This window comes from Sminthopsis crassicaudata, chromosome 1 (assembly GCF_048593235.1).
Source record: "Sminthopsis crassicaudata isolate SCR6 chromosome 1, ASM4859323v1, whole genome shotgun sequence".
NCBI lineage: Eukaryota > Metazoa > Chordata > Mammalia > Dasyuromorphia > Dasyuridae > Sminthopsis > Sminthopsis crassicaudata.
The window spans coordinates 22,967,779-22,980,689 of NC_133617.1; the positions used below are offsets into that span (position 1 = coordinate 22,967,779).

The following is a 12,911-nucleotide window of genomic DNA, read 5'->3' on the forward strand; positions in this document are numbered from 1 at the left end:
GGTATGGAGTGATGGCAGGATGCTCTAGGGATGACTGGTTACCCTTTGGTGCCATCTAGGGGGCAAATGGGGATTGAAAAAACATGACTACCCAGGAAAAGAATTTATTTCTTGGGCTGGGAAGAAAACCAAATATTTCCCAAAACACACACACTTTAAAAAAAAACAAAAAAAAAAAAACTGTCTTTTATTTTTTTTTTCAGAGACTGGAGGCACTTTGGCAGTGGGTGCTCTCTAAAGGGCATTTACTCAGAGGGACAGAAAGCCTAAATTTGCAGTTCTCATCCCGTATAGTTCAATTTATCTCAGCAAACACTTATTTTTAATAGTATTTGATTTTTCCAATTATATGTAAAGATAGTTGATCATTCATTTTTGCAAGATTTTGAGTTCCAAATTTTTTTCTCCCTCCCTTGCCTCTTCCCTCCCCAAAAACATCAAACAACCCGATTTAGATTATACGTGTACAATCATTTTAAACATATTTCCGTATTAGTCGTGTTATAAAAGAAAAATCAGAACAAAAAGAACCAAAAAAAAAAAAAAAAAGCTGAAAATAGTATGTTTCAAATCGTATTTAGTCTCCATAGTTCTTGCTCTGGATGTGGAGGGCATTTTCCATCCAAGCCTGTTGGAACTGTCTTGGATCACCACATTGTGGAGAACTAAGTCTGTCATAATTGATCATCACACAATCTTGCTGTTACCGTGTACAGCGTTCTCCTGCTTCTCGGCAAACACTTATTTTTAATAGCATTTTATTTTTCCAGTTACATGTAAAGATAGTTTTTAATCATTCATTTTTGCAAGATTTTGAGTTCCAAATTTTTTTCTCCCTTCCTTGCCTCTCCTTTCCCCAAGACATCAAGCAACCCGATTTCGCTTATGCGTGTACAATCATTTTAAACCTATTTCCTTATTAGTTGTGTTATAAAAGAAAAATCAGAAAGGGAAAAACCGCAAAAAAAGCTAAAAATAGTTTGCTTTGATCCTTATTCAGTCTCCATCTTGCTCTGCATGTGGAGGCCATTTTCCATCCAAGCCTGTTGGAACTGTCTTGGATCACCACATTGCAGAGAAGAGCTAAGTTTGTCATAATTGATCATCACACAATCTTGCTGTTACCATGCACAGCGTTCTCCTGCTTCTCAGCAAACACTTATTTTTAATAGTATTTTATTTTTCCAATTACATGTAAAGATAATTTTTATCATTCCTTTTTGTAAGATTTTGAGTTCCAAATTTTTTTCTTCCTCTCTTGCCTCTCCTTTCCCCAAGACATCAAGCAACCCGATTTCGATTATGCATGTAAAATCATTTTAAACCTATTTCCTTATTAGTTGTGTTATAAAAGAAAAATCAGAAAAGGAAAAACCGCCAAAAAAAAGAAACAAAAAAAGCTGAAAATTGTTTGCTTCGATTCTTATTCAGTCTCCATCTTGCTCTGCATGTGGAGGCTATTTTCCATCCAAGTCTATTGGAATTGTCTTGGATCGCCACATTGCAGAGAAGAGCTAAGTCTGTCATAATTGATCATCACACAATCTTGCTGTTCTCCTGCCTCTCAGCAGACACTTAAGAAGTGCTTGCTATGGCTAGATAAAGACATGATGTTACAGATAAAATTAGGAATTGAAGGGATTTGTGTATTTTCTGTCTTGATGGATTATGTGAGAGAAATAAGCTGCCAGGATTTTCTTTTCTCCCAGCAATCCCAAGCCCCTCTCTCCCTGTCCCATCATCCTGCCCTCTATCACTTCAAAAAACAATATAGTCCAAAAAGAAAAAGGAAAAATCAAAATAAACCCAGAAAGGGAAGCTTTCAAAGTCTTAAGCTCTGGCTCCATGCACTAAACTGCCCCTGGTTCTGAGATTTCAAGGAAAAGGAAGGGAAGGAAATAAGCATTTATTAAGTACCTGCAGTATACTAGGCGCTTTAGAAATACTATTTCATTTGATCCTCACAACAATCCTGAAAGGAAGGAGGTGCTATTATTATCCCCGAAGTGAAGTGACTTTCCCAGAATCACCTTGCTAGTTGAGTGTCTGAGGACAGAGCTTTTTCTTTCCTTCTTGCAGGCTGCCATCTAGCTAGTACATATAAAAATAGAGTATTTCCAATAAATTCAGGAAATTTACAGATGTTTCTCCTCTTTCTCTGAAGAAGCATTTTTTGAGTACCTACTGTGTGCTATATGGGGCTATATGTGTTAGTTTCGCGAAGTTAGCCTGGGCGTGAGGTCCCAGTTTACAGAGATAGAATCACATCCCAGAGGCTAAGGGATGGCCCAGGGCCTCGAGCCTCTGGACTGATCATTCCATCTCAGTAAAGCACATTGCCAAATGCCATTAGGGGACAGCTAGCTACATCCCCCCGATCTGTCATCCCCACCTCTGCCTCCATTGATCTCCCTCCCGTTTGTCTCCCTCTGCGAATGCAGGAGCTCAATAAGAAGAGGACGCAGAAGGAGATGGAGCACGCCATGCTGATCCGGCACGACGAGTCGACGCGGGAGCTGGAGTATAGGCAGCTGCACACGCTGCAGAAGCTCCGCATGGACCTGATCCGCCTGCAGCACCAGACCGAGCTGGAGAACCAGCTGGAGTACAACAAGAGGCGCGAGCGGGAGCTGCACCGGAAACACGTCATGGAGCTTCGGCAGCAGCCCAAGAACCTCAAGGTACGGCGGCTGGGGGGGAGGACGTCCAAGGGGCCTACCCAGAGCCCCGTGATCTGCCCTTCACACGTAGCCAGAGGCACCAGAGGCAGCCCTTGAACCCAGCACTTTCTGGTTCTGAAGGGCTCACCAGCCACTGAGCCACCCAGCCTTTCATGGGCAGAAGAATGGACCAAATGACCTTTCCGGTGGTCATCGAGCCCTATGAGTCTGTGATAAAAGAATTTTCTTGAATCAACTCTTATCTTTGGCCTCTAAAGCCCCTTCAAAATCTGACTTTCCAGATTTCATAGTACTTTCAATCAAATGAGTTAACAAGAATAAAACAAATCCTCAAGCTCTTTGTTCATACCATATCCATGTCGATAGTTATAAATATTTACGTGTGCCTATACATATATATGGATAAATATAGATTTAGTTATAGATAAAAATCAGGGAGGTAGAGGATGGACAGTCATGTTCAGGAATAATATGGCTATAATGTACAGTGTGTAAGAAAAGTCTAGATGGATGATTGTATAAATGGGTGCATAGAGGGATGGATAGATAAGTAAATGGTTGAGAAATATCTAGATGTTGATTTAGGGATGGATAGATGACTGATTTAGGAATGGAAGGATGGATGAATAGATGGATGAGTGGGTGGATAGAGGGATAGATTGATTTGGGGATAGATAGATGGATGGATGGATGGATGGATGAATCAAGAGATGGAGGAAAGGCAGAGAGAGACAGAGAGAGGGAGAATGCGAGAATTAGAGCCAGTGAGTGGATGGATGGATGATGGATAGACTGATATATCAATTAGATAAATAGATACATACATTTTATACACACACACACACACAAAACCCACACACACACACACACAACCCACACACACACATACAATCCACATACACATATGCTCTCTTTTCCTAATTATTACCTCTGAACAGGACTGCCCCTCTTCCACTTCCAGAGCTTGGCATAGGTCCGCTAGGGCCTAGAATGTGCCTCTCCCCACTGCCACCTTCTAAAGCCCAAGCTTCCTTCAAAGTCCCACCCTGACACCTTCCCAGAGCGCCCCCCGCCCAGTTACAGCACTTCCCTGCACTATTACTTTGTGTTTCTCTTTATGTACCTGGTATATTTTGAGAGCCAGCCTCAAAGCCAGACCTGGGTCAAGTCCTGCCTCTGACACGCAGTGACTTTGTCACTTCATCTCTTGTCACAGACCCAAAGGGGCCAGCCGCTGGTGGTAGTTCCCTCATCCCAGGTTCTCGATGCCCGTGAAAGTCTCTGTGACCCGGTTATATCCCCCCAAAGCACATCAGCTCCTTGAAGGCAGGGGCTGCTCTGTCCTATGTCTGTCTCCCCAGCACCGCAGCCGGGGTCAGACGCAGGATAAGCCCTCAATAGCTTCTGTTTTTATAGCACTTTAAGGTATACAAAGTTTTCCTGTCTTACCCTATTTAATCTTCACAAGTAACTCTGTGAACTAAGGACTGTTACTAAGCCCATTTTGCAGATGAGAAAACTGAGGCAGACCAAAGTGAAGTGACTTTCTCCAAAACCCACAGCTAGTAAGGGTCTGATTCAGGATTTGCATTCAGGTCTCCCGATCCCAGTACTCTAGCCACCGAGCCCCTAGCTGTCTTGTTGAAGGAATGAAACTTTCACTCTACCCACTTTAGCACACCAATCCATGGGTCTCTGGTCCACAGCCCGCGAGCCTGTCACCGGGCCCCGAGGCTGCCAGATGACAGCCCCCAAGCCACCTGACACTTGCTGCTGAACAGAGCTGGCTACGGCTTAAAGAAGCAAATGGGCCAGCTCGTGTAGCTGCTGCCTGCTCTGACTGCTGTGGTGATGGGGATCCCCAAGTCAGGCGCCTCTCCTTGAGCTCTACCACGTTCTTAATCCTTGCTGTAACCCTTCAGAGAAGACCTGCTCAGGATGACGAAATAGAAGGGGCTTTCTTTCTTTCTACAATAATAAGCTGGTCCTTCCACTACCAAAACAAGTATTACTGCATATTAATATAAACACGAGATAGGAAGAAATCGCCTCTGAATTCATTTGTCCATCTTGGGTTTGTATTTGAATCTCATTAAAACATCTGGAGAGCTAAATATAAATATTTTTCTAGGATCTATGACATATGAAATACCAACATTAATTAAAGTTGGCTCCTTGAGTGCCTTGTATAAATATCTGTATCATCCAGAAAGTAGCAAACCTGATTAAATGTGATTGAGAAATAGTTAACTAAGATAATTTAAAATGCAACAAATATGGATAATGTTATGATTAACATGTAGGAGACTCCCTGCCATCTAGGGGAGAGGGTGCGGGGAGAGAAGGGAAAAGTTGGAACAGAAGTGAGTGCCAAGGGATAATGTTGAAAAATTACCCAGACATATGTTCTGTCAATAAAAAGCTATATATAAAAATATATATAAAAATAAAAGATATATAATAAATAATAAAATAGATAAAAATTAAAAATATATAAATATATAATGTTAACATGCGGTTTTCTTTTTTTTTAATTATAGTTTTTATTTACCAGATACATGCATGGGTAATTTTACAACATTGACAATTGCCAAACCTTTTGTTCTAATTTTTCCCCTCCTTGCCCCCCTCCAGATGGCAGGTTGACCAATACATGTTAAATATAACATGTGGTTTTCTAAAGCCAATATTCTACCTTTCTATTTGCGTTTGATACTGCTGGTGTAGACAACCTGATGCTCACACATAATATTTCACATATATGAAGTGTTTTCATAATGAGAACTCCATTTTGACTACAACCAAGAGATAGGATTCAGGTAGTGCCCATTGAGGTGCCAGTTTTTGTAATATATCTTGGTGCTCTGTTTGCTAGGGAAGCAGAGTCCTAATTATGCAGCTTAAGTTCAAAATTCTTTGTCCAATCCATTTAATTTATTTAAAACAAAAAATATATATAATTATCATAAGTGTGTCATATTTTTTATCTGTCAGAGTACCACACATTGGATCATCAACCATCACTCAGTCAACAAGTACCTACTATGTGTCAAGCACTATTCTAAGCCCTCAGGATACAGAGACAATCAATCAGTTATCACTTGTTTAGTGCCTACCATAGAGGGCAGTGGTCCTCAAACTTTTTAAACAGGGGGCCAGTTCACTGTCCCTCAGACAGGGCCGGACTATAGTAAAAACAAAAACTCACCCTCTGTCTCCGCCCCTCAGCCCATTTGTCATAACCCGGCGGGCCACATAAATGTCCTCAGTGGGCCGCATCTGGCCCGCGGGCCGTAGTTTGAGAACTCCTGGTATAGGGGATACAAAAAATGATACAGTCAGGGAGCTCGAATTCTTATGGGGGAAACAGCAAGTCTATTTTTGCTTTTATTTGTGTCTCTTGGGCTTAAAACAGTGTCTGGCACATAGTAGATTCTTAATAAGTACTTTTGATTTGACAAGTATGTAAATAAATATCTACAGATTATTTTGCCCAGAAGCAAAAGAAATACTGCTCGTTACTTTAGTTCATGAATAAAAGTGAAAGTCTGATGTAGCTACTCTTGATTTACTCCTTTTGTCTCTTCTTTCCACACAGGCCATGGAGATGCAGATCAAGAAGCAGTTTCAGGACACTTGCAAAGTCCAGACCAAACAGTATAAAGCACTCAAGAATCACCAGTTGGAAGTTACTCCAAAGAATGAGCACAAAACAATCTTGAAGACACTGAAAGATGAGCAGACAAGGAAACTGGCCATTTTGGCAGAACAGTATGAGCAGAGTATTAATGAAATGATGGCCTCTCAAGCGGTAAGCATTTACCACACGTCAGGAAAATATTCCAAAATGGAATGGTCTTTCCAGACTCCCAGATCCCACAACTCTGAGAAGTTGGCGAATAGCCTCAAGCCTCGCATTTGCTATCTAGTCATTGGGATAATTGGGATGAAGGTGGCGGTGTGTTCGGCAAGACTAACGATCCGACCGAAAGCCAGACCCAGAGCATGGATCTCGGTTGTCTCATCTGTAAAATGGGAGAGATCAGTTCACTGATCCATTAATATCTAAGGTTCTTTCTTTCTCTGTGACGCATGGTGCCAGTTGGGCATTTGCTTAAGGCTGCCATTTAATGTAGACCAGGGAAAATGGGAACAACATAACGTGGTAACTATATAGTCATTATCCTCTTGCCAGCAGGTACACCGAGGGTAAAAGTGCCTTTCCTACTATCACCTTTAAAGTACGGTGAATACAGCCCAAAGAATAAGGCTCTGTTCAGTAACACGTGCTTTTCTCCCATTCATTACGCCACAGGGTAACTTCCTATTCTGCTTGTTCCATAATCCCATCAGTGGCAAAACTCCCTCCGTGATGCAATGTGCCAACTCATCCATGCCCTCTCCTAGGCAGTTTGTGTCTAAAACATCATGAAACCTCCCTAAGGAAGTTGCCCGACATCCCGAAGTCTTCCACTACTATTTTTTTATTTTGTAGAAACCAGTACATTTGACTTGTCTGTGTGAGATCTCCTGCTCTAAGACTGCCCTCTCTTTTTTTCAAAAGTGCCCAGCCCTTGAAATCTTCTGTGCCTATTTGTTGGACATGAGCTTGTTTATGTCCATTCCATTGTCTTTTTGGTGATCTGAAATTTTGCTTCTTCAGAGAACATGGCAACCCTTGATAAAAATTCCTGGGGCATCCCTAGAGCATGCAGGGTTTTTTTGTTTTTGTTTTTGTTTTTTTTTAATGTGCTTGGGGAGCAGGAAACAGCTGGAAATCCCTGAAATACTATCATTTCCCAAATAAAATCTGCCATTCTCTGCTCTTCCTATTCAATTCTAAACCCACCCTGGGCATCTGCAGTGCCTATTGAAGCTCTATATACCAATGGCCTAAAGGATCCGTTATCTATCCATCTAACCATAGGTCATAATCTGGGAAATGGGTATTCTTTTTCTCCTTGGTTTTTCTGGTATGCCCAGCCAGACCCATCTCTTTGGCAATATTTTGGTCCAGTGTTCCCAGTAAATAGGAACATCTGTAGAATCCCACACTCTAGAGTAGAGCTGTCAAATTTGCAGCCAACACGAATAGCTAGAGCCAGGCTATAAGTGTAACTGGGAAATAAATAGAAATACAGCACAATGTGATATACATTGGTGGTTTACAAAGTCAGAATGCCCCTGGTGGAATCCATTCCTGTTTGAATTTGACCCTGCTGCTTTAGAACAGAAGTTCTTCATCTTTCTAGCGCCATGGGTCCCTTTGACAATCTAGAGAAGTCTCCGTCTTCACTTAAGTTCATAGAACTCAAGTTAAGAACCCCGATTCTTTGTGGAGTCCCTCTTCCGTCTGACATCTTCCATGACAGTAGTGAGCACTTTTGGCAGAGATGTGTCGTTTGTGTGTCATTTGATCGTAAGAATCTGAGGCTCATTGAGCAGAGTCATCTCTATGAAGTTGGAGCTACTAGTGGAGCTTGTATGATGTTACCACATGTGTGAGAGATGCTCACTGAAGGAGATCGGATGCACTATTTGCTCAGTGCTATGAGATAGTGATCATTTCGTTAGTGTTTGACTTGGCCTTCCCCTTCGACTCTCAAATTATATGATTCCGTGATCTTAAACAAATACCTTTTTAAAAAAAATCAACAAACATTAGACCAAATGGGATTTTATATTCTTTCTACCTCGCAGCAAACTGTGTGGCTGTGAAGCTATCTATTATCTGCAAGAGAGAATTATCTTTTCTCTTATTTCCAATGTTTGCAAAGTTTATTTTTGGAAAAAAAATTTAAGAGATAAGAAAGCAGGAATAGAGATTGCCAATTGCTTATATTATCTCAGTTGCCTTTTTTTGGGCAAAAATAAAAATACCCTTTATAACTTTTTGCGTTCTCAAAGAATTTTGCCCTCTTTGAGATTTCTTGAAAATTGCATTCCCTGAAAGCTCTCTCCTCCAACCAAGATCTTGTCTGCATGTCTGTGGTCTGAAATCTTTGCAGCTTCCTTTTCTTGCGTGTTCTTCTCTCTTCTGGAGAAGGAACGAAGGGTTAGAAGCCAGATGTGTTCACTACATTGTTTACTCATCGTAAGATTCAATCCCTAGAGAAATATTACTTTTTATTAGTCAGTCATCCACCATCCACTTCCATCTATAAATAGGGATGATCTTGAGCTGTTCTTATTGCAAGCTTTGTTCAGACCTGTCTTCCCTTCCACTGCTTTGTACCACGTGGCGAGGCAACGTTGTGCAAAATCTTCCCTCGGCATCCTCCTTAATCTTTTGTAGACGAGTTTACATTCAAACTCAGACTTGTCCTTGGCTGTCTTAGCTCTTCGACGCGACTTGTCTGTTGGTGAAAGAGGCCCCTGGGTTCTTTTATATTCCTTGCATATCAATAAATTCACCCAAAGTTTCAGCACACATTTGTGTGCCAGGCAATGGCACAGGATCTTGAGATTCACCGCTGTCCATGAAATGGTCCTTTCTCCAAAGGGGCTTGCCCAAGTAAGTAAAGACAAGATAATTTCAGGAGCTAGGAAACATCAAAAGTTGGTTGGCTAAGGGAAAGCTTCCTGGAGCCGACCTTCAAAGAGAAGAGTTCTGAGAAACTTAGATAAGATTTCAAGCGCGGGAGACGTTGTATGCAAATTCGGAGATGGGAAATGAAATGTGGCGTTTGGGGGACTGTCCAGGAGAAGGGAGAGGAGAGTCCGTGAAAAAGGGATGGTGTGAGAGAGGTTTAGGAAGGGAGTTTGGGGTCTAACTGAGGAGGGAAGGAATGAGGTCACCCAGGGACCAAGACTTAGCTCTGATTTCCCCATCAGCTCAATGGGGAGGCTTTGGAACAGAAGGCCGCGGGCCTGGGAGGAGGAGGCCACAGGTCAGGCCTTGGAGAGCAGCCAGGAAGTGGGCAGAGCCCTGGACGGGGAGTCAGGAGGAGTTCGAACCTAGCCTCAGACTTGTATTAGCTATTAGTGTCAGTAACCTTGGGGCTCTGGGTCCCTAATCTAGAAAATGGAGATCACCGATACTTTTCATAACTTCCTGATGGTTACTGCGAAACTCAAGAGATAGGAAAGTCGAAGCGTTAATTGATTAATAGCGCACTGAGACTTTGGGGACACCCATAAAAGTGTTTGGACAGCTTTTTAGCCCTTCCCCCATGGCACTTATCGATGTCTCGGAGAACGGATTAGAGGAAGGAGAACCTTGGAGATGAGAGACAGATTTAAGTAAGAAATTATTAGGATAATGAGTCCAAGTGAGAGAGAATAAACCACTGTGAGAAAAGAGGAGGGGACAGTGGCGAGAGATGGGAGACAGCAAGCCTGGGGGGGGGGGGGACCCAGATCCGAGCAGTGACGGAATCTAACCTTGGTGAGGGGAGCCGTCGCTTCCCACGGGGACCCCTTCCCCTTTGCATTAGTTCTCTCATAGTTAGAAAGGTTTTCTTTACATCGAATTTACCTTTTCCTCTCTGCAAATTCTGTCTGTCTGATTCCTACTTCTCTTCCCTGGGGCCAAAGGACAAATCTGATCCCCTTTGAAGGTCCTTGAAGAAGCCCAGGCAAAGCAGAAAAGCAAAATATTAATCACTTATTATATTATGCTGAGGGGCAGCTAGGTGGTGCTAGAGCACCAGCCCTGAATCAGGAGGACCTGAGTTCCAATCCTGCCTCAGACACTGAACTCTTCCTGGCTGTGTGACCCTGGCCAAGTCACTTAACCCCAGCCTCAGCAAATATATATATATATATATATATATATATATATATATATATATATATATATATATATATATATATATATATATATATATATATATATATATATATATATATATATATATATATATATATATATATATATAATATATAAATGTATATATATATATATAATATATAAATGTATATGTATACATAGATACAGATATATCTGGGGATACAAATAAAAGTACCTCTGCCTTCAAGGAGCTCCCATTCTGGTAGGGAAAGAGAAGGAGGGAAGGAGTAATGGAGAAAGAAGTCTGGAGAGTCAGAAGAAGGTCCCAGAGGGGAATAAATAAGGCCCATTGGGGGTCCTCCTTTTAAAGGAGAAGTTCTGGAAGGAAATGAGCAGTCGGAAGGGGCCACAGGGCCAAGGTGGCTTCTGGGGCACGAAGGCTGCCGGAACCAAGCCCAGAAGGAAACAAAGGAGTGAAGGAAACCAGAGCGTCCCTCCTGAGTCTTCGTTTCTGGGCCTAAATCTCCCCAGTTCCTTCAGTTGGCCTTCCCAGGGCACAGGCCTTGCACCCGGTTGATGAGGAAACTGAGGCAGACTCTCCTACCTGGCACGTGTCTGAGGCCAGGCCTGAATTCTTGAGTCCGGTCCAGTGCTCGCCTGTGCCATACCTGGAAGCGCTCGCCCCGTTGGTGCTTTCCGATTTGTCCCAAACCAACCAACTTTCCGCACGTGATCCAACCCCCAGAGTCAGCGGGACCATCACGTCCCTCGCCTTGGTCCCGTCCTGTCCCGGCCCTCCCAGAATCCCGGATGTTTTCCTAGGGCGAACTGTTGTCTCGCTTCCCCTCCCCCATCCTGTCCTCATGAAGTGATTTTTGGAGCATCTTTGCATTAATCCAGTCAATTTCACCTTATAGTAAGTAGTGGAAGTAGCCAGCAAAAAGACTGAAAACGAGGGGACGCAGATAGGGAGAGAACCCGTCCGGGAGCACTGATTAGCACCGCTGTGCGCCAGCTGCTGTGAGAAGTACTGAAGATGAAGGGGAAAAAAAGCAGAAGCCGGTCCCTAATGGGGGAGAAAAATTCAGACACAGGTTAAGGGCTGGGAAGACGAAGAATTAAAAGGAGCAAAGTGCGGGGACCGATGGAAAGACGGATGATAAGGATCAGAAAGGAGAATTAAGGATAACTGACGGTGCGGTCCGTGTGGACGGCCAGGGCAAGGGAAGGGTCGGCCCTGGAAGCGGAGGATTGGTAAACTAGGAGGTCAAGATTTCTGGGGAGATGTCGACTTATTTAATAATCTCAGAGGAGGAGGGCAGAGGGAGAAGCGAGGAGAAAGCCTGAGGCGGATCGGACCCCAGGAGCATGGCGGGACAATGAGCCAGAGCTGGTTGTATTGTAGCAGGGAAGACGGAGTGAACTCCAGAGAAGGAGAGAGAGTACAGAGCGATGGCAGCAGAGGGAGTTCTGGAAGGGGCAAGGAAAAACAAGCCCACTCCTCTCTCCGTGGGGCCTGGAGACGTGTATGGAGACAGGCCCCCAGAGAGGAAAGGCCAGGGAGGCTGAGTACGTGGGAGAGAGTCCCATTTTTAGCTACCAAAGATGAAGAGGGTGGGAGGAAGTGATCAAGGCTCAAGGGGATGTTATTAGCATTTTTGTTCTTAATTATATATTTGGTTTTTCCCAAATCCACAAAAATCCATGTTCTCCTTCCCTTCACAAAGTGAGAACAAAAGAAAAAGAAAACTGCCTTGAGAAATGTCTCATTCCGCACTCAGAGTCCTTCAGCTCCTCTCCCTCCTGGGGGTGAATAGTATATTTTATCATGAATTCTCTGATTGTGACAGGCAATTACACCCATTCAGAGGTTCATTCTCTCAAGATTGTCTTTATCATATTTCTGTAACTCTACAATTTTTTTCTCTTGGTTCTATTCACTTTCAGCTCTGCATCAGTTCTGATAAATCTCTTGAGACTTCTCTGATATCATCCCCTTCATGATTTCTTCCTCCTCCTTCTCCTTCTCCTCCTCCTCCTTCTTCTTCTTCTTCTCCTTCTTCTCCTTCTTCTTCTTCCTTTCAGATTCCCTTTGCCCCCCTCAAAAAGAGCTACATTTCCCACATATTTAGAGACTTATTTACTTAAGACTTAATTTCTTCCACTAATTCTTCTCCCTTCTCTTCTTCCATTTCCCTGTTGAGAAAGATATACTTTATTTCCAATTATGTATGTATGTATTTATCCACTTCCCTTCTTTAACCCGATCAGAGGAGAACAAGGATCAAATGTCAGCCATTCCTGCCCTCCCACAATCTCCTTGTTTATATGAATATCTGCTTGGATACTGACTTCTCTAGGGGCGTTTCTTCATAATAGAGAAGGAAACCCATGCATGGTGGAATTGGAGGGCAAATAAAGGTGTGGATTAGAACAGGGTAGGGCAGAGGTGTATTGGGATGAAAGAAACAAAATGAAACAGGGAAAAGGGATATTCT

The 12,911-nt window shown here is 42.9% G+C and overlaps 1 protein-coding gene across 6 annotated transcripts in view; it reads left to right on the forward strand.

Moving 5' to 3' along the window:
- The window catches only part of TAOK3 (TAO kinase 3), a 233,799-nt gene that overhangs the window by 208,008 nt on the left and 12,880 nt on the right, over positions 1 to 12,911 (forward strand). For all 6 annotated transcript variants that reach the window (XM_074296609.1, XM_074296628.1, XM_074296646.1 and 3 more), the window contains 2 exons: positions 2,442 to 2,681; positions 6,280 to 6,492. In XM_074296609.1, coding sequence (XP_074152710.1) covers positions 2,442 to 2,681; positions 6,280 to 6,492 — 453 coding nt within the window. The remainder of the gene's footprint in view (positions 1 to 2,441; positions 2,682 to 6,279; positions 6,493 to 12,911) is intronic.